We start from the raw sequence: 27,260 nt of genomic DNA, 5'->3' as shown, positions 1-27,260 counted from the left end.
ACGGCTAGCGACTAGCATTAGTTCCCTCTCAGCCAGAAGTAAGATAACTAAACGAACGCAATGGTGTAACCCTTGTTGTCGCGAACATAAAGTGATACACCCGCAAGAGCTGTCACTACAAAGCCAGAGTAATCGAGCGAGAGCTTCAATCAATGATGAACCAATGGTAAGCAAGCCCTATGAGCAAGACCAACCCACCTAATTATCATACAAGACAAAGAAATGTAAAAATAAATACGAAAATAAATTTAAAAAGTTGAAATAAATAAATGTTACAATAAATAAATCTGGAAAAAATATATATATTGGAATAAATAAATATAAAAATAAATGAATGCATAAAATAAGTAAATATAAAATAAATGGAAAAATAAATAAAATAATAAATATAATTAGAAATAATTAAATCATAAATGCAGAAAAATAATAAATTAAGGGGGAAAATGAATTTTATTAAAAGTTAATCATATTTATTGGTTTATTCATTTATTTATTTTCCTATTATCACATTTATTTACCTATTTATCTATTTATTAATTTATATATTTATTTATTCTTTCATTTATTTATTCATTTTTAATATCTGCAGGTTTAGTCCTCCATACCGGGTATCCACATATAGCGACAATGATTTTGTCCTCCATTGTTGTTTCAGATTTCTGCCTCCGCTTGCTATGTCGTAATCACGTCACTACTAGAGCAAGCTCCTGATTGGTTAACGCGGCGCGAATATTCGTCAAAGTTCAGATTTTTCAAATCATGCAAAATACCCCATAGATTTTTTTAAATTATTTTTTTAGCTGCTTATTTTGGGGCATCATTAACTATGCACTGATTTTTTCAACACAGTGCGTTCCCACCAGCTCTCGACTATATACATTTCATAAACAAAGTTCACACAGCTAATATAACCCTCAAATGGATCTTTACAAGATGTTCATCATGCATGCTGTATGCATGCTTCAAATTATGTGAGTAAAGTATTTATTTAGATGATTACGTTTGATTTTGTGTGAGTTTGAGGCTATGCTCTGTGGCTAACGGCTAATTCTACACTGTTGGAGAGATTTATAAAGAATGAAGTTGTGTTTATGCATTATACAGACTGCATGTGTTTAAAAATGAAAATAGCAACGACTCTCGTCTCCTTGAATACAGTAAGAAACGATGGTAACTTTAACCACATTTAACAGTAAATTAGCAGCATGCTAATGAAACATTTAGAAAGACAATTTACAAATATCCCTAAAAGTATCATGATATCATGGATCATGTCAGTTATTATTGCTCCATCTGCCATTTTTCGCTGTTGTTCTTGCTTGCTTACCTTGTCTGTGCACAGATCCAGCCGTTAATACTGCCTTTCCTTATGTGTCTAATGCGTCGAATGGGCTGGCATTATGCAAATATTGGGGTCATACATATTAATGATCCTGACTGTTACGTAACAGTCGGTGTTATGTTGAGATCCGAGTGTTTTCCGGAAGTCTTTTAAACAAATGAGATGTATAAGAAGGAGGAAACAATGGAGTTTGAGACTCACTGTATGTCTTTTCCATGTACTGAACTCTTGTTATTCAACTATGCAAATATAAATTAAATTTTTCATTCGAGGGCACCTTTAACGCTTTATTCGCGTCTGGTGTGAACGCACCAGCGCGCGATCCAGATATACACATATACACAGAATTAGCTACAGTATTTCAAAATGTCTTGATGAGTATTCACGCAAACATTATCTGTTATGTTTTAAGTGAACGTTTGGTTAACTGTTGGGGGAAAACAGCTGATGTGTAACATTATTAGATCAGTGCGGTACAGTAGGTTTATATAGGCTGTCTGTTTCATTCATGTTAATCAAATAATTGTGGTATCATGGAAAAAATAAGTTGAATATATATTTGTCCTATAGATATTTGATTTTGACTTGGTGTGTGCCAAATCTGTGTTATAGTCCCTGTATATACCAGGGATTTTAAGGTATGGTTGCTAGGTGATTATGTTTTGGAACCTTCAGAAACCAAAAAAATAAAAATAAAAAATCATACAACATTTTGAAGGTTTTTTAAATAGAGAATGTGAAAATAACTCATTATTGCTGAAAATGGTATGTCTATTTACATTAAGTGTGAATAGCATCCCTTAATAGCAAATAAATAGCAAATGCTATTTACACTAGCTCCACCCACCAATGTCTGGTTGGGCCACTCAAGTTTAAAAACAGTGGCGCAGCAGTAATACCTGGCTTTAAACACGATCAAGACCAAATCCGCCTTTTGCCGAGCTTGCTCTTCTCCATTTTCCCATCACATATCACACCTGAAATGCATTTATCTTTAATAAAAAAATATATATATATTTACTAAAAGTGGAAATAAACTGCCAAACGAGTGTTTAATTAAAGTATTTATTGGGTAGGATTAGGAGAAGGTGTAGGGAGGGATTTTATTCTCCCAATGAGGCAGCATCCATTAAATAATTTTAATAATCATTTACACTCTATGATATAATTGCATCCTGTTAATGAACAAAAAATACTGTCAATATAGCCTAAAGTAAAATAGCATTTAATTATCTAATTAGCATCTAATCTATTTACTCTTATTGCAAAGAATGGCTACTTTTACATGGTGTAAATATGTCGCTCTATTTTCACTTAGTGTAAATAGCATTTATCGCTATTTGTATTTAGTCTAAATAGCATCTATTGCTATTTGTATTTAGTGTAAATAGCATCTATTGCTAAGAAAATATGCTATTTTCACTTGAAAATTTGCTCATTGCGACTCATTTTACCAGGAAGGGTTTATTTGAGGTCTATTATTTAAGTATTTAACAGATTTCTACACTAATTATATAAAACTATACTGTCAGTATACAATGCATTTATTTCCATGGTGGAAATGTGATGGAAACTGATAGGAAAAAAAGCTATTGTGGCTCCCTCTAGTGGACAACATTAATATCACATCCTTCATCTTTTTTTATAATGGCTGATAGTTCAGAATTTGCAGTTAGCCTCCTGCACATCATGAAACTAAGCATGTTTTGCTCAGAATGACTTGTTCTCCATATGTAAAATTTTGAGAAGTTTGGACTTTATGCACACAAGATATAGGCATAATAGTCATAATAGGCCATACCAAACAAATATAAAAAGTGTATTTGATTCTGTCACACACGGCTCTGTTATAGTTATTAGCTAAAACGTAAAGTTGCTTATTATAGTGCCACCTTGTCTGTCCAGACAGCTCACCAAAAGCCCTTGTGAGTTCTGGAGCTGGAGAAGACTCATAGCCATCAGACTTCTCCTCACCCATTGTGAACCCACATTGTAGAAACACCCATCCAAGTACAGGATGATAACTCATTGGTGTTTTGCATGCCTCTCTTCACCACAAGATGGAGCTATTAGTCAGATTATTTATGCTAAAGCACATCATACTCAATTGTAAAAAATCTTAAAAAAAATCTTTTAAGCAATAAATGAGTTACAACACCAGTGCTGATGATACAGGCACAAAATATGTCACAAAATCTAATATTTAGGCCATGTTGAGGCATTGTGTTGTATGATTATATAAGGGACTATTGACTATAAAGTGATTTTGAGATTAAAATCTGATTAAGTGAGCTTTGTTAGAGATTGTTTTAAAATAAACATATGCTCGTCAGTGAACGAACATTCATTTAATTGTAATTATTTATTTACCATCTTTAACGTGTATCAGCCATGATGCAGAGCAGAAACCAAACCAAAAGAAATTCCTTGAATTAATTTCCAGCTCTGACGTTTGTAGAAAACACATAGAGACTTTCTGAGTGAAAAGTGTTGATTATTTATTAGTTCAGGCTTAAACGTTGTTTCTTTTTTCTACTGCTCAGGTGACAGAGTAATCTAACATCAGGAGAGTGTCATGAGCACGGAAAAAGAGCGCAGCGTGCTGAACGATGCAGACGAGAAGGAGGTGAAGGATGAGAAGACTAGTGTGAAGGAGGAGCTGTCTGAGGAGCAGGAGCTGGAGGAGCTGAGGGCTCAGGTACTGCAGCTCCTACTTGAGCTGGAAGAAGCTCGAGACACGTCTCAGAAACATGAGGAGGGCTTTCTGGAGCTGCAAGGTGAGGCTCCCTGAAAAACACAGTAATGACCTTACAGTTAATAGGTCATGTCATACATTTTATTTATTTATTTATTTAGTTTTATTTTTTGAGGTCCACTTTTTTGCATAGTTTTATGCATTAACATGACTATATTCCGCCCTCTCTCTCTCTCTGATCATTTGAAATAAACACAAAGGTTTTGTGTAACATGCCACAAAGTTGCAGAAATACAGTCGTTTTTGTGCTTTGGTCTCAACAAATGTTCTTTTTGTACTGTTTTGAATGATGGAATTTACAAAATGGTTAAATGCCAAACTAGTGATTTTAAACAATAAATTATGACAACATAATTTGTAATGAATTATATTAATTATTTTATATGAAATACATCAATGAATTATTAAATGCAGTTTTATTTTTAAATAATCTGGTCAAATAAATCCATGTGTTAGAAAACTTTGCTATATCACTTAAAAATCCACCTTTTTATGTCATTTTATTTATTTTATGGCGTAACGCATACCTCGTGTAATAATCTAAAATACTTGCTAGTAATGTACAGTAAAATGTAGGCACGCTTGATGCACTGCAGTCACTGTAATATTTCATTGTAACAAATAGCTGGAACATTAAAAGGTTAGTTTCACACATACTCCGTTTGCGGTGCATAATATTTTTCGTGCCCATGTTAAAGGGATAGTTCGTTCAAAAATGGAAATTCTGTCGTCATTTACTCCCGCTCAAGTTGTTCCAAACCTGTAAACATTTCTATGTTCTGCTCTAATCAAAGGAAGATAACCAAGCAGATCTCACCTCCCATTGACTGCCATTGTATTTTTTTCCCTACTATGGTAGTCACTTGGGGCGAGATCTGCTTCATTACTCTTTTTGTTGCACAAAACGTATTCTTGTCGCTTCATATCATAAAGGGTTGAAGCACTGTAGTCACATCAACTGGTTTAATGATGTTTTTACTACTTTTCTGGACCTTGAATGTGGTAATTATCTTGCTTTCAATGGAGGATAAAAAAACCTCTCAGATTTCGTCAAAAATATCTTAATTTGTGTTCAGAAGATGAACGACGATCTTACAGGTTTGGAATGACATGAGGGTGAGCATAATGACAGAAATTTCAATTTTGGTCGAACTAACCCTTTAAGAAATTATATGATAAATAATTAGCCAAGATTAAATGTTACAATTCTATATTAGCTACTATTGTTATTATTATTACCACTAATCTAATTCATTATTTTATCTTCATTTACAAGTAAATGTATATGTTGCAGTTACAGCCTTACTGAGCAATGTTGCAAACCGTCCCTTTGCGCCACCTGGTGGTGATTTCGCGAACAAGTGTCACGTGTGTTATATTTAGTTCCATAGTTTCGGGGCAGTAAAAGGCATTTTGGTTGAGTACCTACTGTATATTATCTGCATAAACCATTTTCAAATTATACAAGCCATAAACTCATAATAACTGTATGAAAATTTGCATTGTACAAATGACTAATACTTACAGTAACATTATTGCACAATGTCCTTAAAAAAATGTTTCTTTACTGAAAGTTATTAGTCAGACATACAGTTAAATGTGGTCTGTCCGTGTATTTAGCTTCATGAGTTGTTTTACTCAATGACAGGCCTGGTAAAACAGTTTCTATATATAGCCCTTTAGAGCTCTTTAATGAGTCACCTGCTATATAGCAGACGGACTCCCGGGACTGTGGTAATGATCTCGGTGCGCGGGGGTCTGTGACTGTGTGCTGTTTGTGTGTAACACGACAGGCATGTGAAAAGACAGCTGCATGCTGATGGAAGATTCCAGACGGGTTGTCCTGACCAGCTCTGCAGCAGATGCTTTTATTCCTGGATCATCTCCAGTCACCATGTTCTGCTGTTCCTGATCATTCATGATCGCAGACATAGCATTAGATCAGTCTCACCCTCTAGAGTTATACTAAAGAGTTTTCTCATGCCTGAAACAGAACATATAGTATAAAGCCTCAGAAATTAGACACTCTGAACTAATGCTCCAAGTATGGGGAAAGGGGGCAGGGGGGTGGGATACTCTACATGTTTATGTGTTAACATGTTTACTATATCAGTCTCATTGACATTAAGAGGGACACAGCATCCGTTTTGCATAATTTTGGGTTGCTTTTAAAGGTCTTTTAATTTTACTGTGTGAATTTACTCTGTCTTAAACTATTCTCCTTGCACATAATGGCTATCCATTCTCCAAACCGCTTGTCCTCTGTAGGGTCACAGGGATGCTGGAGCCCCAGCTTTTTGAGCTGCAGATGAAATCTCAAAAGTTTACATACCCCTTGCAGAGTATGCAAAAATGTTAATCATTTTAACAAAATAAGAAGGATCATGAAAATTGCATATTATTGCATTTTATTTAATACTGTCCTGAATAAACAATTTCACATAACAGATGTTTACATAAAGTCCACAAGACAAAAAAATAGCTGAATTTATTCAAAACTTTACATACCTGTGATTTTTAATACTGTTTGTTTTTACCTGGATGATCTATGACTGTTTGTTTGTTTTGTGATAGTTGTTCATGAGTCCCATGTTTGTTCTGAGCAGTTAAACTGAGCTCTGTTCTTCAGAAAAATTCTCCAAGTCCTGCAAATTCTTTGATTTTTCAGCATCTTTTGCATATTTGAACCAGCAGTTCAAATATACATACTTTCCAGCAGTGACCATATGATTTTGAGATCCATGTTTTCACACTGAGGACAATTGAGGGACTCAAACACAACTATTGCAAAAGGTTCAAACATTCATTAATGGTCCAGAAGGAAACACGATGCATTAAGAGCTGGGGGGTGAAAACTTTTGAACAAGAAGATGATGTGCAAGTTTTTCTTATTTTGTTTACAGATCATACTTTTTCAATTTAGTGCTGCCCTTTGGAAGCAACAGAAGATTCTTGCATGTTTACCAGAAGAGAAAAAAGTATCATTTATCCTGTTCATTCAATTCAAAAAGTTTACATCCCTGGCTCTTAATGCATCATGTTTCCTTCTGGAGCATCAGTGAATGTATGAACCTTTTTTAATAGTTGTGTTTGTGTCCCTCAATTGTCCTCATTGTGAAAAGATGGATTTATTCAGGACAGTACTAAATAAAAAATAACATGCAATTTTCATGATCCTTCTTATTTTGTTAAAATGATTAACATTTTTGCATATTCTGCAAGGGGTATGTAAACGTTTGAGCTCAACTGTATAAATGGGTTGCACTTTATTTTACAGTATGTGCACTTTCAATGTACTTACAGTGTACTTATGCACAAATGTAAGGTTAAAAAGTGGATTAAGGGGTTTAGGGCTAGGTTCACGGTTAGTTATTACTCAGTAAGTGTCATTACCACAATAAGTACATAGTATGTTCATTCAAATGCGATGAGTGTTTTTATTTCATTACTACAAGAAATTATAGTAATTATAGTTTATTGTAAGAAAATTAGGCTTTGTGTTGATCTGTACAATATGTAGAAAGTACTGTATATTAGGTGTCTTTAACTACTATGCACTTGTGTGACAAAAATAATAATTGTTTTGTACAGTGTACTTACTGTGTTCATGTTATAAAAAAACTTTTGCTGCTACTTTAAGTTAAAGGTGTAAGGGAAGGCTCAACAGAGAACATTTATATGTTATTACAGAAATGAATTACAGTTGTAATTATCATTTTGGTTACACTTTATTTTACGGTGCTGTAGTTACATTGAAATTACTCAAATAAGTACTGAGTACTATTAATTAATTACTTGTGCTTACTATAGAGTTACAGTTAGGGTTAGGGTTTGGCTTAGGGTTAGTTACTTGTATTTATGCATAATTTACATGTAGTAACGTGTAACTATGGCACTGTAAAATAAAGTGTTGCCATCATTTAAAGTACACTTTAAAACCACCAGTATGTAAGCAATAAGATCATTGTATCAAATAATTAATTTGAAATGTTAGTACAGAGCAGTTAAAGACACTTAATATAAAGTGGGTCCAGTATTCTTTTATAAATGTTTTTTTTTTTTTTTTTTTTTTTATCATAGGGTATTTGGATTTCAGTTTTTCATACACAGTAAAGGTACACTAGCACTGCCAAAGATAACATATGGGAATAATAAATTAATTAAATGTTGCTTTTTTTTAAGGACTGTTTTAATGTAGTGCATTTACCTAATCTACCTAAAAGTATACAATGCCTCTTTCCTTAAGAGAGACACTGAATGCATCAAGGCAGAATGCATTACATTTTTAGAGCTTTAGAGCTGTGTCTAAAATGACATACTTTGAGTATGTACTAAATTAAGTAAAGAATTTGCTTGACCATTGATAAAAATACTTTTCAAAGGTCAAGGCCGCTGCTAAAATTCACAGAAAGAATAGTGCAAAACTGGCAGTATATATAGTACAGCCTATTTCAAGCCTTGAACCTGCATATTTTACTGGTTTGGGGTACAAAATACAGTCATACAACGATTGTTCTGGTAATCTAATTTCACTGGACTAATAGTGTTCCAAGAGTGCCAAAACTTTGTATAACTGTATCACTTCACTTGACGACATGTCAAAGGTTGGTCCTACTTAATTTTCTTTTTCAGAGGAAAAATATAAAACCAGTTTGATTGTCTGCAACCTCATACCGCTACACTTTTATGAAAAAAATCATATCTGTGAGGGTATTAGATACAAGCTTGTGTGATATAGTTTTTTATATACATAATAGTGTTCAAATGTTCTACCTTCAAATATCCCCTCAATTATTTTTATATAGCCTATATACTGTATATTTTAAATGTTTTCCTCTATACTGTACCTGTTCAGGTCTTCTTGAGGAGGAACGTTTAGCTAGTGCTCATCAGGCAGAAGCCTTCACAAGACAGATCCAACGTCTGCAAGGTAACAGAGACTCTCAGTACTCAAACACAAGATGATAGGAGGTTGATATGAAGCTGCCCACAGAAATTTTTACTTAAAAGGTTAGTTCACCCAAAAATGAAAATTATGTCAATTATTACTCACCCTCATATTGTTCCACACCTGTAAGACCTTTGTTAATCTTCGGAACGCAAATTAAGATATTTTTGTTAAAATCCAATGACTCAGTAAGGCATCGCAATAACACTCCTTTTTTCAATGCCCAGAAAGCTCCTAAAAACAGTTCATGTGACTACAGTGGTTCAACATTAATATTATAAAGCAACGAAACTGTGCACCAAAAATAACAAAATAGCGACTTTATTCAACAATATCTAGTGATGGGTGATTTCAAAACACCGCTTCATGAACCTTCAAAGCTTTATGAATCTTTTGTTTCGAATCAGTGGTTCAGCCGTGTATCAAACTGCCAAAGTCACGTGAACTATTGAAGTTTCAAAACACTTATGACGTAACAAAGCCTCGTTTACTGAAATCATGTCATTTTGGCGCTCTGAACCACTGATTCAAAACAAATGATTCGTAAAAATTTTGAAGCTTCATGAAGCAGTATTTTGAAATCACCCATCACTAGATATTGAGGAATAAAATCACTATTTTGTTATTTTTGGTGCACAAAAAGTATTCTCGTCATTTTATAATATTAAAGTTAAACCACTGCAGTCACATGAACTGTTTTAAATATGTTTTTAGTAGCTTTATGGGCATTGAAAAAGGGAGTGTTATTGCTGGCAATAGAGGCCTCACTGAGCCATGGGGTTTTATCAAAAATATCTTAATTTGTGTTCTGAAGATGAAGGAAGGTCTTACGGGTGTGGGACGACAGGAGGGTGAGTAATAAATTACATAATTTTCATTTTGGGGTGAACTAACCCTTTAATATGTGAATATTATTGCATTAGATGAAAAGAATATGCATACTTTTCATTGATTCAAAATATTTGGAAAGAAGGAAGTGAATAAAAAATTTGCTGCCACACTTTGATTTTGGTTTGCAAAAGTAATGTTTCTTATTATCTCCCAACTCCTGTAGCCCAGCTTCGTTCTGTTCAGGAAGAGATGGACAGTCTAGAAGAGGAGAAGGAGAGTGAGCTTCTGGAGGCACAGGAGGAGCTGCGGACAGCACAGGAGGAGGTGCTGGTGCTGCAGCAGGCGGCGGAGGAGGCTGCAGCTGAAAGGGAGAATGACATCGCTAGTCTGCAGGAGGAGCTCTGCCGTTTACGGGCTGAAATCTCACGACTGGAGAACACGGAACAGGAGTATGAGCTGGAGATCGTCACGCTCCGAGCGGAAATAGAGATGAAGAGCCAGATCCGTCAACAGCAGAGGAAGGAGGGTGAGAACAAGCACAGGACTAAAAGAGCTCTTGGTCAGATTGTCAGGTTACTACATTTATAATGAAGAAAAAAAGTGGAAATTTTTACTTTGATACCAAGTACTAACGTTATCAACATGAGGGGTATACATTACTATAATGTTTTAATAAATGACAGAAATTACAACTAAAACTTAAAGGCATAGTTCACCCAAAAATGAAAATGATCCCATGATTTACTTACCCTCATGCTGTCCTAGGTATATATCTTCTTTCAGATGAACACAATTGGAGAAATATTTAAAAATATCCTGGCTCTTTCAAGCAGTGAACATGTTTTGAAGCCCAAAATAAATGCATCCATCCATCATAAAAGTAATCCATACGACTCCAAGGGTTAATAAAGGCCTTTTGAAGTGAAGTGATGCATCTGTGTAAGAGAAATATCCATATTTAAAACTTTATAAAATAACTAGCTTGCAGCAGACGACCGATAACTAGCTTCCGGCAGATAACGTCTCGGTTACGTATGTAACCCTCGTTCCCTGAAGGAGGGAACGGAGACGTACGTCAGTAGTGACTGACGAATTGGGATATCGCTTAGAGAGCCCTATCATCTTCGTGTAAACTAAAACAAGCCAATGGAATTGGCGTGCGATATTTGCATAATGCGCACCGCCCCCGACAGGTGTATATAAATAGGAAGCAGATGCAATCGCACTCTGTTTTTCGCTGAGTAGACAACTGGTGTCCGCGCTACAGCGAGGGTACAGAAACTGTGGCGACGGGACGTACGTCTCCGTTCCCTCCTTCAGGGAACGAGGGTTACATACGTAACTGAGACGTTCCCTTTCAGTCGGTCACGTTCGACGTACGTCAGTAGTGACCGACGTATTGGGATCCCAACTAAAGCGCCACAGTTACGAAACCCCTTCCAGTGCCCAGCGCAAGCTCAGCCGCCCATAGCACCGGCTGGCGGTGAAGGGGGCGAGCTTACACCGAGAGAGTCTACTGCTGTCTAACCAATACCCACTAAGTAAACTAGACACACTGGGGAAGCGAACCCGTAAGGGACGCTGCGGAGACCACTACCTACCCAATGGGGGAGGAGTTTACGTGGGAATACACACATGGACTGGCCCGGGGGGCAGTACGCATATGGAGTCCCTGGGATGGCTCCACCTGGTAGGGGGAGACTCATCTGACAGGTGACAGCAGAGCTGGCTCTGCTAAGGGAAAGACACAGACCCGGCCCGTAGGGAGTTTTAAACCGTGGAAAATTACACATATGGGACCGCTCACGTAGAGGGGTCACGACATATGGGCCCCAGCCAACAGACAGCGTCAGCGACGGATGTAGGCCTGGCTTCAGACACTCCGCAATGTCCGAGCCGAAGGGGGAGGCGGAGGAACTCGACAGGGTTCGCCAAGCGGGGAACACGACTGGAGTGAAAGTATGCACGTATCCGGCCAGTGGCGGGAATGGCATTGCAAGCCGACACTTAGAGTGGGTACAACACGTCTACCGACTAGTGGATGCGAGTACACGTGAGGATACCGGCTCTACACGTAGGCTATAAAACCTAGCGAACGTGTTTGGTGTCGCCCAGCCCGCAGCTCTACAGATATCTGTCAGCGAGGCGCGGACGGGACAGAGCAAAGCTAGGGCTGGGTCTGCCTCCTCCGAGGGCAGCGCTTGCAGGTTCACTACCTGATCTCTGAAGGGAGTGGTAGGAACCTTGGGCACGTATCCAGGCCGGGGTCTCAGGATGACGTGAGAATCACCGGGCCCGAATTCTAGGCACCCAAGAAGGGTTGGAGCGAAGGCTGTATCCCTCCACCCTGAAGGTGTATGTCGCTGCTATCGCTGCACATCACCACACAGTTGAGGGTAAGTCCCTGGGGAAACACGACTCGCTGGAGACCACAGCGTGCCTGGACACTCGTTCGAGGGGAACTCCGGCCCACAGGAACGAAGGGTCCAACCACCGGACAAGGGTGCGACGGCAGCTCGGTGTCACGGGGACACGGAGCGTGCCGCACTGCCACGCCCATCTCGGGACCCGGCCGCGGAGCCAGTGTTGAAGCGGTCTCATATGAAGCAATCCGAGCGGCGTTACCGCGGCTGCAGATGCCATATGCCCCAGGAGCCTCTGAAAATCTTTCAGTGGAGCCGCTGTCCTGCACTTGAGCGAGCTCAGGCAGTTCAACACCGACTGGACGCGCGCCTCTGTGAGACACGCAGTCCGTGCGACCGAGTCTAGCTCGAGACCGAGACAAGAGATCCTCTGCCCGGGGGCGAGTTTGCTCTTGTCCCAGTTGACCTGAAGACCCAACCGGCTGGGAGCTACAACCATGTCGGGTAGGACTTTGTACTGACATGCCTGACCCTCGAACGCAGACCAGAGGAAGGGTCTGCGTCGAGGCAGAATCGAGACATGAAAGTACGCGTCCTTCAGGTCTATTGCTGCAAACCAATCCTGGGGACGGTCCTGGATCTCTACAGATATCTGTCAGCTAGGCGCGGACGGGACAGAGCAAAGCTACATTTACATTTACATTTACATTTATGCATTTGGCAGACGCTTTTATCCAAAGCGACTTACATTGCATTATGCTATACATTTGTATCTGAGTATGTGCAATCCCTGGGATCGAACCCATGACCTTGGCATTGCTAGTGCCATGCTCTAACCACTGAGCTACAGGAAAGCTAGGGCTGGGTCTGCCTCCTCCGAGGGCAGCGCTTGCAGGTTCACTACCTGATCTCTGAAGGGAGTGGTAGGAACCTTGGGCACGTATCCAGGCCGGGGTCTCAGGATGACGCGAGAATCACCGGGCCCGAATTCTAGGCACATTTCGTCGACCGAAAATGCATGCAGATCCCCTACCCTCTTCAGGGAAGCCAATGCAACCAGAAGAACCGTCTTGAGAGACATTAATTTTAGGTCAACTGATCGCAAAGGCTCAAAGGGATGACCCCGGAGAGCTGTGAGAACCAGGGTCAGATCCCAAGAGGGTACGGAGGAAGGGCGAGGAGGATTTAGTCCCCTCAGGAATCTGACGATCAGATCGTGTTTCCCCAGGGACTTACCCTCAACTGTGTGGTGATGTGCAGCGATAGCAGCGACATACACCTTCAGGGTGGAGGGATACAGCCTTCGCTCCAACCCTTCTTGCAGAAAGGAAAGCACGGATCCGACCGAACATGATCGGGGGTCCTCTCGGCGAGAGGCGCACCATTCGACGAACAGGTTCCACTTCAACGCATAGAGACTCCTAGTGGAAGGAGCTCTAGCGGAAGTGATGGTGTCTACGACCGCTTGCGGGAGATCACTCAGAACCTCCGCATCCCGTCCAGGGACCACACGTGGAGGTTCCATAGATCGGGACGCGGGTGCCACAGGGTGCCCCGTCTCTGAGTCAGGGGGTCCTTCCTCAGAGGAATCGGCCAGGGAGGGGCTGTCGCGAGGAGAATGAGGTCTGAGAACCAGGTCCGAGTGGGCCAGTACGGAGCCACTAACAGAACCTGCTCCCCGTCCTCCCTGACCTTGCACATGAGTTGTGCGAGAAGGCTCACTGGGGGAAACGCATATTTGCGCAGACCCGGGGGCCAGCTGTGTGCCAGGGCATCCGTGCCGAGCGTGCCGCCGGTCAGGGAATAAAACCACTGGCAGAGGGCAGTTTCCGGGGAGGCAAACAGGTCTACCTGGGCCTCGCCGAAATGCTGCCAAATCAGCTGGACCGCCTGAGGGTGGAGCCGCCACTCGCCCGCAAGTGGATGCTGCCGTGACAGCTCGTCGGCTGCACGGTTGAGTACACCTGAGACACGAGTGGCCCGAAGGGACCTCAGATCCTTCTGACTCCACAACAAGAGATGGCAGGCGAGTTGGGACATGCGACGGAAGCGTAGACCACCTTGACGGTTGATGTACGCAACGGCCGCAGTGCTGTGTGAGCGGACTAGAACGTGCTTGCCTGACAACAGCTTCTTGAAGCGGGCCAGCGCAAGACGAACCGCTAGCAACTCGAGGCAATTGATATGCCAATGCAGCTGAGGCCCCGTCCAAAGACCTGTCACTGCATGCCCGTTGTACGTGGCCCCCCATCCCGTGGCAGAGGCATCTGTGGAGACCACAGCGTGCCTGGACACTCGTTCGAGGGGAACTCCGGCCCACAGGAACGAAGGGTCCAACCACCGGACAAGGGTGCGACGGCAACTCGGTGTCACGGGGACACGGAGCGTGCCGCACTGCCACGCCCATCTCGGGACCCGGCCGCGGAGCCAGTGTTGAAGCGGTCTCATATGAAGCAATCCGAGCGGCGTTACCGCGGCTGCAGATGCCATATGCCCCAGGAGCCTCTGAAAATCTTTCAGTGGAGCCGCTGTCCTGCACTTGAGCGAGCTCAGGCAGTTCAACACCGACTGGATGCGCGCCTCTGTGAGACACGCAGTCCGTGCGACCGAGTCTAGCTCGAGACCGAGACAAGAGATCCTCTGCCCGGGGGCGAGTTTGCTCTTGTCCCAGTTGACCTGAAGACCCAACCGGCTGGGAGCTACAACCATGTCGGGTAGGACTTTGTACTGACATGCCCGACCCTCGAACGCAGACCAGAGGAAGGGTCTGCGTCGAGGCAGAATCGAGACATGAAAGTACGCGTCCTTCAAGTCTATTGCTGCAAACCAATCCTGGGGACGGTCCAGGATTGGCCGTAGCCCACCGTCCTTTTTCGGTACAATGAAGTAGGGGCTGTAGAACCCCGACTTCATATCGGCTGGAGGGACCGGCTTGATTGCATCCTTCGCCAGGAGGACAGCAATCTCCACCCGGAGAACAGGTGCACTGTCCAACGACACCGGAGCGAAGTGGACAGCCCTGAAGACCAGGGGACGCCGGGCGAACTGAATCGCATAGCCGAGTCTGATAGTACGAATGAGCCAACTGGACAGGCTGGGGAGCGCTATCCACGCTTCCAGACACTGAGCCAGCGGGACCAAAGGCACCACAGACGCACCGGGGGTGGGGCAGCAAGGCAGAGAGGGACCCGACTCGGACGGCTTGGGAGCGGCCCGGAGTGGGGTCGGACTCTGCGAGGCAGCAGTGTGCATGGGAGACGGCGCCCGGGACGCGGTCTGCGCCATCACACTGCCGCCTGCTGGCAAATGGGGAGGGAGCTGCCAGCGGCGAGGCAGGGCCTGGCACACTGGCAGACACACCTTGTTGTGACCTGGAGTTTGAGGAAACTGCTCTTTTTGTGGCAAAGTGGGTACCGCTGGACTCCGGAGAGCCAGCGGCGGCAGATGGACAGCCGCCACAAAATCCCCCCGGCCCTCCTCCGGGGGTGGGAGAGCAGATGGAATACTCTCCCAAAGGGCAGGAACCTTCCGCTCCAGGTCGCCCGTCTCAGGGCCGAGTTTTCCCCGACCGCTTGCCACCTGGGTTGGCAGAGACGGGCTGGGCACCACGTCCGCGACCGGCACCCTGCTGTTTGGCTGGTGTAGGCTGCTGCTTTGCCGACTTAGCAGGGGCGGAGGAAGACGCAGGCGGGCGCCCTCGGCGACGAGCGGGCTGAGGCTGAGCCACGGGCGGCTGGGTGGAGGCAGCAGCGGACCGCCGTGGCATGACATGTCTGATAACCTCAGCCTGCTTCTGTGCAGCGGAGAACTGTTGGGCACAGCTCTCCACCGCGTCGCCGAAAAGGCCGACCGGAGACACGGGGGAATCCAGGAATCGATGTTTGTCGGTCTCCCTCATGTCTGCCAAGGTCAGCCAGAGGTGGCGTTGCTGGACTACCAGAGTAGACATCGCCTGGCCAACAGAACGCTCTGTCACCTTCGTTGCCCGGAGGGCAAGGTCAGTGGCAGCGCGCAGCTCCCCAAGCAGCTGTTGGTCAGGACCTTCCTTGGGTATCTGCGACAGCGCTTTTGCCTGATAGACCTGCAAAAGGGCCATCGCGTGCAGGGCAGAGGCAGCCTGCCCACAGGCACTGTAAGCTTTCTCAGTCAGACCGGCTGAGAATTCACAGGCCTGGGACGGGAGACGCGGCTCACCGCGCCAGCCAGCGGCCGTTGGACACAGCTGCATCGCAACAGACCGCTCGACTGGCGGGATCCTCGCGTATCCCCTGGCTTCCCCGCCGTCCAGGGAGGTGAAGGCGGACGAGGGACCAGTCCCTGTACGAGCCCCATACAGAGCTTGCCAAGACCTGGTCACCTCATCGTGTACTTCCGGGAAGAAAGGCATTGGGGCGGGACGCTGGATTTGACCAGCGCGACCCCCCCCCCAAGTACCAATCGTCCAACCGAGATGGGCCGGGACAGGGTGGAAGGTTCCACTCAAGCCCGACGCACAAGGCGGCCCGGGAGAGCACAGCCGTGAGCTCGGGATCCGACTCGGGCAACGCTACCATCCCGGGCGGCAGCACGTCCGAATCTTCCTCCCCCGAGGACTCAGGCTCACCTTCCGATGCAGCGATCGACATCCGATCCGCCGCCGGCACACCAAAGGTAACGGCTGGACAGTCCGTAGAGGGCCCAGCGGAAACCAACAGTGGCACAATGGGTTGCGGTGCTGATGAGGCGGCAGGGGCCCGAGGAGCGTGTCCGCTCGGCGGGGGAGCCCTGACCGTTATCCTCAGGTCGCCCTCCCTATACAGCGCCGTACCGTCATTCCGGTTCCCGGGGCCGGAAAAAACGGTCGTACGCGGCATAGGAGAGGGGACTCCCGCTTCCTGAGACTTCAGGAAGGAGAGCCTCGACCTCAGCACCGCGATGGTCATGTTCCCGCAATGGGAACATAACCATCCACAAAAGCTGCTTCAGCGTGCAGAATGCCCAAACACGAGATGCAGCGATTGTGCCCATCAGCAGGGACCAGGGAACGACCGCACCCAGTAACGCACAGACGAAATGACATACTGTCAGGGTTCGTCTGTAAAGCTCTTTTAGAAGGGGAAGTCAACTCACTCGTGCTGAAGCACCCAGGGAGCGAAGCGATGTGTCAGGTACACCACTCCCTGACACACTGAGGAACCGGCCCAAATCGCTACACACACACACTCTTTGTGTTGCTGTGAAAACAGCAGTTTTAGAGCTTATAGCTCAGCTCCTCGGACACTCGCGACCTCGCTGAACGTGCCCTCTTCACCAGCACTGAAAGCTCGCTGTAAATCCTCTTCTGAGGCAATGTTTTAGAATAAAACAAACGAAGAAAGGAGTCTTCTGGACAGGACACCAGTGAATGGCTCCGAAGCGAAAGACAGAGTGCGATTGCATCTGCTTCCTATTTATATACACCTGTCGGGGGCGGTGCGCATTATGCAAATATCGCACGCCAATTCCATTGGCTTGTTTTAGTTTACACGAAGATGATAGGGCTCTCTAAGCGATATCCCAATACGTCGGTCACTACTGACGTACGTCTAACGTGACCGACTGAAAGGGAACTGTACGCATACTGCGTAATTCGATTTGTGCCAAATAAATAACCCCTGAAGCGATGTATGACTTGGATGTAGGAGTATCGTAAGCTTAGATGCCTCTCACAGTTCAAACAAATAGAGCTGTGCAACACACTCAAGCTCCTCTTCTCTTATGTTGAATGATGAGATCATTTTCATTTTTGGGTGAACTATCCCTTTAAGTGATAATGAGTTACAACTGAACTGACAAAAACAGTAACAACATTATAAATAAAAAATATTTCAGTTATGACAGTGGTTTCAGCATGTTAATGAATATTACAATGTTAATTTTATTTTTTTTAGTCTTGGCAGAAAAGATCTGCTGCGGCATGGGTTAGGGTTTGTATGGATAAGTATGGACTTGCCACTGCCAGTAGATACACGGACACACTGCTGTGAGCATTTAAGATACGCTGCTGCTGCATAAATGGACATACAAATCCTGTAGCAGATCTAGGCAGGTGGAGCTGGGGGAGGTGGAGGGTTTCAGAAGATCTCTGAAAGAGCTGCAAGACCAGCTTACAGTGAACACTGAACCAGACAACGTTGAGCAAGCAATCTCATCAGCTGCAGATTAAATAGATGCCAAGCAGCTTGTGCCATGTAGTAAATGACGTGATTGCTAGCAAACTGCATGTAAAGGACCATCAGCCTGTTTCATAACTGAACTAGAAAAATACTGAAAATTAAGTTCAAGACATTTTAAATGACATCTGTTACTAAATAACATGCAATCACTAGTTAAAATAATATAGTTCAATTAAAATACTAGTTAAATAAAGAAATTAATGAAAAGAAGTTACAGTACATACAAACACAACACAGTCTTGTATCTAATCGAAAACAGGCCACATAGAGTTCAATAGAAAAAAAGAGAAAAATATATAAATAGCTTTTTCTTGTAGACATATACAGTATTTACCCATGAAAAAGTTAAACCCTGGTGGAAAACTATAATATAGCAATATTATTTCCTAAAAAAAGTAGCTAATTGCGTTATTTAGTTACTTTTAATGGAAAGTAATGCATTACATTACTTTTGCATTACTTTTTCGCTTCTGTGCTGTTTGTTTATCTGTTTGTTTGTTTGTTTGTTTGTTTTTATAACAACAAAATTGTTCTATTTATGGCAAATGTAAAGACCCTTTCACACCAAAAGTGAAATGAATAAGCCTCAGGCTGAAGGAAATGTAAATTCACGCCTGTACAGTAGAGGACGCAGCTCAAACAAACAAGTCTTTCAGCTGTTCTGCCATTCTGGAGTACAGAAGAATAGGACGCAGGAGAATAATAAATAAGTTAATGTATGCCCATAACACCTCTACACTTACTCCTGATTTCTCTCAACATGGAGACAGGAGAGCTGCCAGTCAATAAATAGGAAAACAAAGTAACTTGTGTTACTTATTTGAAAAAGTAGCTCAGATATTTTGTTTGTAAATGTAAAAGTAATGCGTTACTTTACTAGTTACTTGAAAAAAGTAATCTGATTATGAAACTTGCGTTACTTGTAATGTGTTACCCCCAACACTGGTCTTATATAATAATACCGTGTTTAACAATTACAAGCCATAATTAAAATAGTTCTCGGCCAGAATTTAAAACCTGACAGGAGAATAATTAATTACAATTTATGTGGAATGCTGTTCATGTATTATCATTTTAGAAACCTGATCCCAAAAGCTTGAAACGAGGATTCTGATTATCTCAAACTTTTTTGATTCCAATTTCACAATCAGTTCAATGAATTGTAAATTATTTTTCATGTAATATATTGATTTTTTTTTGTTTTTTTAGACAATGTCTGAAACATCCACTAATGTACATGTTGACATCATTTTGAAATCAATGCATGATAAATTCACTTAATTTCTAAAGCTGGTTAGCGTCCTGCAGTGATGACCATAAATCACACTAGTTTTAATAAAGGGTGGAACCCTGAAGCATTTCAGAAACGTTTGCAGCACTCAGTGTCCAGCGGGAAGAGCTCCTGCAGAATAGCAGATGGTGTGGGTAATTGTCATTGTTATGTGAAGATGCAGTAAACTCTGACACCGAAGCTTTTGAGAGCCTGGATGACTACATGCATCCCACTGGATGGAATGATTGTTCCAGTCAATGTAAGGCCAAGAAAGGGGTGAAGAAAAGTACAATGTATTGGTCACAATGAGAATAAAAGCATTTGTGGGGATGTGTTGTAAATAATTCAATTGTTATTTGCAGGTATAGCAGATATGAATAAGGTGGTTTCAGGTAAGCACAGTAAACTTACCTCTCACATAATGTTCAATAACAGATAATCAATCCCTTACACTAACTTCAGTCACTAATACAGTTATTGGTTTCTTCTCCTGTTTTTGGTGTATTAATTTTTTTAAGCAAATGCAACATATTTCACTATAGATGTGCAATTTCTTGTAGGTTTCTTTGATTAGAAAGTGTCTTTCTACAAACATAAACTAGTTAATATCATTAATACTCATGTAAAGCTCATAGCTTTCTATTTTCTTGCATTACTTGATTAGGTGATGTGGGTCAATTGATGGATGAATGTAAGAGTCTGAAGGAACAATGTCATGCACTGCAAGATGAAAACACAAGACTGACTCATAGATTGCAGATGCTACAAAAGAGGAGGTGAGCAACTACACCTTTTCCGGTGTTAACATAATTCCTGAAACCAGACTTAAGACTTGAGAAAACCAGTTCTTTAGTTTACAGCACAGCAAAGCAAATCCATTCAGAGTTAGGAGGTAATGAAGGTGGAGGGAGATTCACATTCCAGTAAGCATTTAATTGGACAAAATTGCGTACTAAATCCTCCGACATCATCTTGTCAGTCATCTCTCCTTACTATCTTCACGTGATAAGTGATGTCTGATGTACTGTAATGTAACCCACTAAGCAAGCCTAACAATGTCCCTTTAGGGGCTCCGTAGAATGTGTTATTCATTTTCCCTGCCTACCTCTGAATTCGGATTTAGGCTTTGGGCACATTTCCTACACAATACCATATAAAGGCAACCTCAAAGCTAAAAGACATAGACTACATACAAAACTGATTCCAAAAAAGTTGGGACACTGTACAAATTGTGAATAAAAACAGAATGCAATGATGTGGTGTGACCGCCAACCCAAGAGTGTTAAATTTCATGGCATCAACACATCTCAAAAAAGTTGGGACAAGGCCATGTTTACCACTGTGTGGCATCCCCTCTTCTTTTTATAACAGTCTGCAAATGTCTGGGGACTGAGGAGACAAGTTGCTCAAGTTTAGGAATAGGAATGTTGTCCCATTCTTGTTTAATACAGGCTTCTAGGTACTCAACTGCCTTAGGTCTTCTTTGTCACATCTTCCTCTTTATGATGCGCCAAATGATTTCTATGGGTGAAAGATCTGGACTGCAGGCTGGCCATTTCAGTACCCGGATCCTTCTTCTATGCAGCCATGATGTTGTAATTGATGCAGTGGTCTGGCATTGTCATGTTGGAAAATGCAAGGTCTTCCCTGAAAGAGACGACATCTGGATGGGAGCATATGTTGTTCTAGAACTTGGATATACCTTTCAGCATTGATGGTGCCTTTCCAGATGTGTAAGCTGTCTATGCCACACACACTCATGCAAACCCATACCATCAAAGATGCAGGCTTCTGAACTGAGCGCTGATAACAACTTGGGTTGTCCTTGTCCTCTTTAGTCTGGATGACATGGCGTCCCAGTTTTCCAAAAAGAACTTCACATTTTGATTCGTCTGACCACAGAACAGTTTTCCAGTTTGCCACAGTCCATTTTAAACGAGCCTTGGCCCAGAGAAAACACCTGCGCTTCTGGATCATGTTTAGATATGGCTTCTTTTTTGACCTATTGAGTTTTAGCCAGCAACGGCGAATGGCCCGGTGGATTGTGTTCACCGACAATGTTTTCTAGAAGTATTCCTGAGCCCATGTTGTGATTTCCATTACAGTAGCATTCCTGTATGTGATGCAGTGCCGTCTAAGATCACGGGCATCCAGTATGGTTTTCCGGCCTTGACCCTTACGCACAGAGATTGTTCCAGATTCTCTGAATCTTTGGATGATATTATGCACTGTAGATGATGATAACTTCAAACTCTTTGCAATTTTTCTCTGAGAAACTTCTTTCTGATATTGTTCCACTATTTTTCGCCGCAGCATTGGGGGAATTGGTATTCCTCTGTCCATCTTGAATTCTGAGAGACACTGCCACTCTGAGAGGCTCTTTTTATACCCAATCATGTTGCCAGTAGACCTAATAAGTTGCAAATTGGTCCTCCAGCTGTTCCTTATATGTACATTTAACTTTTCCTCTTATTGCTACCTGTCCCAACTTTTTGGAATGTGTAGCTCTCATGAGATCCAAAATGAGCCAATATTTGGCATGACATTTCAAAATGTCTAACTTTCAACATTTGATATGTTACCTATATTCTATTGTGAATAAAATATAAGTTTATGAGATTTGTAAATTATTGCATTCCTTTTTTATTCACAATTTGTACAGTATCCCAACTTTTTTGGAATCGGGTTTGTACTATGAAACTTTGGATTTGGATTTCATTGGGTTGTTAAAGTAACTACCATAGTATGATGCATTGTTGAAGAAATCAACTAGCTAGTCATGACTATTTCCTGAAATGTATTGACGCATATTTGCCGTTCAATTACATTGGTTACTGATGTCACGCATGTGGTGGAGTAGTAACTTATTTTAATGAATCTGTATGAGATCGAATTAATGCTAGTTTTTAAACTTTTAAATTACAGACATATCATGTACTTTCAAAATAAAAGATATAAATTGTACTGAATGTCAGCTTGCTTATTTTGCTCAAGATTAGGATTTAAGTCCACATGTCTTGTAAACAAGAAAAGTCTCGGTTACGTATGTAACCCTCGTTCCCTGAAGGAGGGAACGGAGACATACGTCAGTAGTGGCCGAAGAATTGGGATATCGCTAGAGAGCCCTATCAGCTTCGAGTGAACTAAAATAAGCCAATGGAATTGGCATGCGATATTTGCATAATGCGCACCGCCTCCGACAGGTGTATATAAATAGGAAGCATATGCAATCGCACTCTGTTTTTCGCTGAGGAGACAACTGGTGTCCGCACAACAGTGAGGGTACAGAAACTGTGGCGACGGGACGTACGTCTCCATTCCCTCCTTCAGGGAACGAGGGTTACATACGTAACCGAGACGTTCCATTACAGTCGGTCACGTTCGACATACGTCAGTAGTGTCCGACGAATTGGGATCCCAAATAAAGCGCCACAGTTACGAAACCCCTTCCAGTGCCCAGTGCAAGCTCTAGCCACTAAGTAAACTAAACTACACTGGGGAAGCTAACCCGTAGGGGACGCTGCGGAGGCCACTACCTACCCAATGGGGGAGGAGTTTACGTGGAGAAAACACATATGGACTGGCCCGGGGGGCAGTACGTATATGGAGTCCCTGGGATGGCTCCACCTGGGTAGGGGGAGACTCATCTGACAGGTGACGGCAGAGCTGGCTCTGCTAAGGGAAAGACACAGACTCGCCGTAGGGAGTTTTGGACCGTGGATAATTACACATATGGGACCGCTCACGTAGAAGAGTCACGACATATGGAACCCAGCCAACAGACAATGTCAGAGACGGATATTGGCCTGGCATCAGACACTCCGCAATGTCTGAGCCGAAGGGGGAGGCGGAGGAACTCGACAGGGTTCGCCAAGCGGGGAACACGACTGGAGTCAATAGATGCACGTATCCGGCCCAGGGGGCGGGAATGGCATTGCAAGCCGACACTTAGAGCGGGTTCAACGCGTCTACCGGCTAGTGGAAGCGAGTACACGGGAAGATACCGGCTCTACACGTAGGCTACAGAATCTAGCGAACGTGTTAGGTGTCGCCCAGCCCGCAGCTCTACAGATATCTGTCAGTGAGGCGCCATGAGCCAACGCCCAGGAAGAGGCCACTCCTCTGGTGGAGTGGGCTCTCAACCCAAGCGGACAAGGCACGCCTTGGGATTCGTACGCCAAGGCGATGGCATCCACTATCCAGTGGGCCATCCTCTGCTTGGAGACAGCCTTTCCCTTCTGCTGGCCTCCATAACAGACGAAGAGCTGGTCTGAGGTCCTAAAGCTTCGCATTCTGTCCACGTACACACGCAGAGCACGGACGGGACAGAGCAAAGCTAGGGCTGGGTCTGCCTCCTCTGAGGGCAGTGCTTGCAGGTTCACTACCTGATCTCTGAAGGGAGTGGTAGGAACCTTGGGCACATATCCGGGCCGGGGTCTCAGGATGACGTGAGAGTCACTGAGCCCAAACTCTAGGCACGATTCGTCGACCGAAAATGCATGCAGATCCCCTACCCTCTTAAGCGAAGCCAATGCAACCAGGAAGACGGTCTTGAGAGACAGTACTTTTAACTCGACTGACTGCAGAGGCTCGAAGGGATGACCCCGGAGAGATGTAAGGACCAGGGTCAGATCCCAAGAGGGTATGGAGGAAGGGCGAGAAGGATTCAGTCTCCTCGCCCCCCTCAGGAACCTGATGATCAGATCATGTTTCCCCAGGGACTTACCCTCAACTGCATAGTGATGTGCAGCGATATGGCAACATACACCTTGAGGGTGGAGGGAGACAGCCTTCGCTCCAAGCCCTCTTGCAGGAAGGAAAGCACGGATCTGACCGAGCATGATCGGGAGTCCTCTCGGCGAATAGGTTCCACTTCAGCGTGTAGAGGCTCCTCTTGGAAGGAGCTCTAGCGGAAGTGATGGTGTCTACGACCGCTTTTGGGAGATCACTCAGAACCTCTGCATCCCGTCCAGGGACCACACGTGGAGGTTCTACAGGTCGGGACACGGGTGCCATAGGGTGCCCCGTCTCTGAGTCAGGAGGTCCTTCCTCAGAGGAATCAGCCAAGGAGGGGCTGTCGTGAGGAGCATCAGGTCTGAAAACCAGGTCCGAGTGGGCCAATAATGAGCCACTAACAAGACCTGCTCCTCGTCCTCCCTGACCTTGCGCAGGAGCTGTGCGAGAAGGCTCACTGGGGGAAACGCATATTTGCGCAGACCCCGGGGCCAGCTGTGCCGCCAGCGGCAGGGTGGAGGCAGCAGCGGACCGCCGGGGCATGACATGCTTGATGGCCTCAGCCTGCTTCTGTGCGAAGCTCTCCACCGCGTCGCCGAAAAGGCCGACCGGGGACACGGGGGAGTCCAGGATTTCCCTCATGTCCACCAGCGTCAGCCAGCGGTGGGGCTGCTGGACTACTAACGTACACATCGCATGACCAACAGAACGTGCTGTCACCTTCGTCGCACGGAGGACGAGGTCGGTGGCAGCGCGCAGCTCCCCAAGCAACTGTTGGTCAAGCCCACCTTGGGGCATTTCCGATAGCACTTTTGCCTGGTAAACCTGCAAAAGGGCCATGGCATGCAGGGCGGAGGCAGCTTGTCCACAGGATCTGTAAGCTTTCTCTGTCAGTCCTGACGAGAATTTACAGGCCCGGGACGGGAGACGCGGTTCACCGCGCCAGCCGGTGGCCGTTGGACACAGCTGCATCGCAAGAGACCGCTCGACTGGGGGAATCCGATTGTATCCCTTAGCCTCTCCGCTGTCCAGGGAGGTGAAAGCGGACGAGGGTCCAGACCTGGCACAAGCGCTATACGGCGTTCGCCAAAATCTGGTCACCTCATCATGCACCTCCTGGGTTTGACCAGCGCGACCCGCTCCGAGGTACCAATCATCCAGCCGAGAAGGGCCGGGACAGGGTGGAGGGTTCCACACGAGCCCGACACTCTCGACCGCCTGGGAAAGCACAGCCGTCAACTCGGGATCAGACCCGGGCGGCGCTACAGTCCAAGAGGGAGGCAGTGGAGCCGAATCCTCATCTCCCGAGGACTCCTGCTCACCTTCCAATGCTGAGATCAACATCTGATCTGCAGCAGGTGCACCAAAGGAAACGGCTGGACAGTCCGTAGAGGGCCCAGCGGAAACCGATTGCAGCACAGTGGGTTGAAGTGCTGATGAGGCGGCAGGGGCCTGAGGAGCGGTGCTCGGTGGGGAAGCCCTAACCATAATTCTTAAATCACCCTGCCTATGCACCGCCGAACCGTCATTCCGACCGGAGACGGAAAAAACGGCCGAACCCTGAGATTTCAGGAAGGAGAGTCTCGATCTCAGCACTGCAATAGTCATATTCCTGCAATGGGAACATGAACCATCCACAAAAGCTGCTTCAGCGTGCTGAACGCCCAAACACGTGATGCAGCGATTGTGCCCGTCAGCTGGGACCAGGGAACGACCGCACCCAGTAACGCACAGACGAAATGACATACTGTCAGGGTTCGTCTGTGAAGCTCTTTTAGAAAAGGAAGAGTCAGCGCTCTCGTGCTGAAGCACAGGGAGTGACGCAATGTGTTCGGGTACACCACTCCCCGAACATACCAGGAGGAACCGGCCCAAATCGCAACAACAAACTGCGTTTTAGATGGGAATTCATTTGCTGTGAAAACAGCAGTTGAGAACTTTGAGAACTGATAGGGCTCTCTAGCGATATCCCAATTCGTCGGTCACTACTGACGTACGTCGAACGTGACCAACTGAAAGGGAACTATGCTTCTAACCACAGGTTGACAGCTGTAGTTCCAAACACAACTTTGCAATGCTGTTTGCGAATGTTCGTTGGAACTGTGGCTTCGAGAAACACAGACTGATTGCTGTAACTCCTGTAACAAAAGAAAAGAGAATACTGCTCTGGACGATTTTAATAATTATCGTCCTATCTCAAATCTTTTGTTTCTGGAAAAAATACTTGAGCGTATTGTTGCCTCTCAAATGTACAACCATCTCATCATCAATTTCACAGTACTGAGAAGGCTTGGATAAAGTCACCAATAATTTGTTAATGACTTCTGACTCTGGTACAACATCCATTCTCATCCTTCTCAATCTAAGAGATACTTTTGATACTGTTGATGAAGATTTCCGTTTCATGCCAACTTGAACAAGTTTCACTACCATGTTTAACTAGACATTTTTCTCCTGTATTTATGTGTCTTGTTTTGGCTATTATGTCACAGTTCAGGCAGTTCCTACATATCTCTTAAAGAAGAACAGGAAGAGACAGAAGAGTGTGGAACAGAGACAGAAACAGGAGGATCTTATATGAGCGTGAATCAGATGGGCTCCAACTGCAGGCTGGTGGATGCAGGTATCCAGAAGAATATATCGTTTGACGGCAAACCTATCACCCCCACCAGCTGGACAGGAGGTTTTTCAGAGATCCTCTCACTGAGAGATCAACTCAAACAGACAGAAGAGAAGGCCACACATGTGCAGCGAGAGGTAAACACTCTGATATCAGTTTTGCAAATATTAAAGTTGTTCTTAAGAATATGTTCTCTACAT

At 44.3% G+C, this 27,260-nt stretch overlaps 1 protein-coding gene across 1 annotated transcript in view; it reads left to right on the top strand.

Moving 5' to 3' along the window:
- The window catches only part of ccdc136a (coiled-coil domain containing 136a), a 38,738-nt gene that overhangs the window by 7,492 nt on the left and 3,986 nt on the right, over nt 1–27,260 (top strand). The window contains exons 2-7 of the mRNA XM_067379330.1: nt 3,886–4,119; nt 8,953–9,027; nt 10,100–10,402; nt 20,069–20,098; nt 20,371–20,482; nt 26,933–27,197. Of these exons, the coding sequence (XP_067235431.1) occupies nt 3,918–4,119; nt 8,953–9,027; nt 10,100–10,402; nt 20,069–20,098; nt 20,371–20,482; nt 26,933–27,197 (987 nt within the window). The 5' untranslated portion in view covers nt 3,886–3,917. The remainder of the gene's footprint in view (nt 1–3,885; nt 4,120–8,952; nt 9,028–10,099; nt 10,403–20,068; nt 20,099–20,370; nt 20,483–26,932; nt 27,198–27,260) is intronic.

The sequence above is a fragment of the Chanodichthys erythropterus genome, chromosome 24 (genome assembly GCF_024489055.1).
Source record: "Chanodichthys erythropterus isolate Z2021 chromosome 24, ASM2448905v1, whole genome shotgun sequence".
In the NCBI taxonomy this organism is placed as follows: domain Eukaryota; kingdom Metazoa; phylum Chordata; class Actinopteri; order Cypriniformes; family Xenocyprididae; genus Chanodichthys; species Chanodichthys erythropterus.
This window is presented reverse-complemented; position numbering and strand designations above follow the sequence as displayed.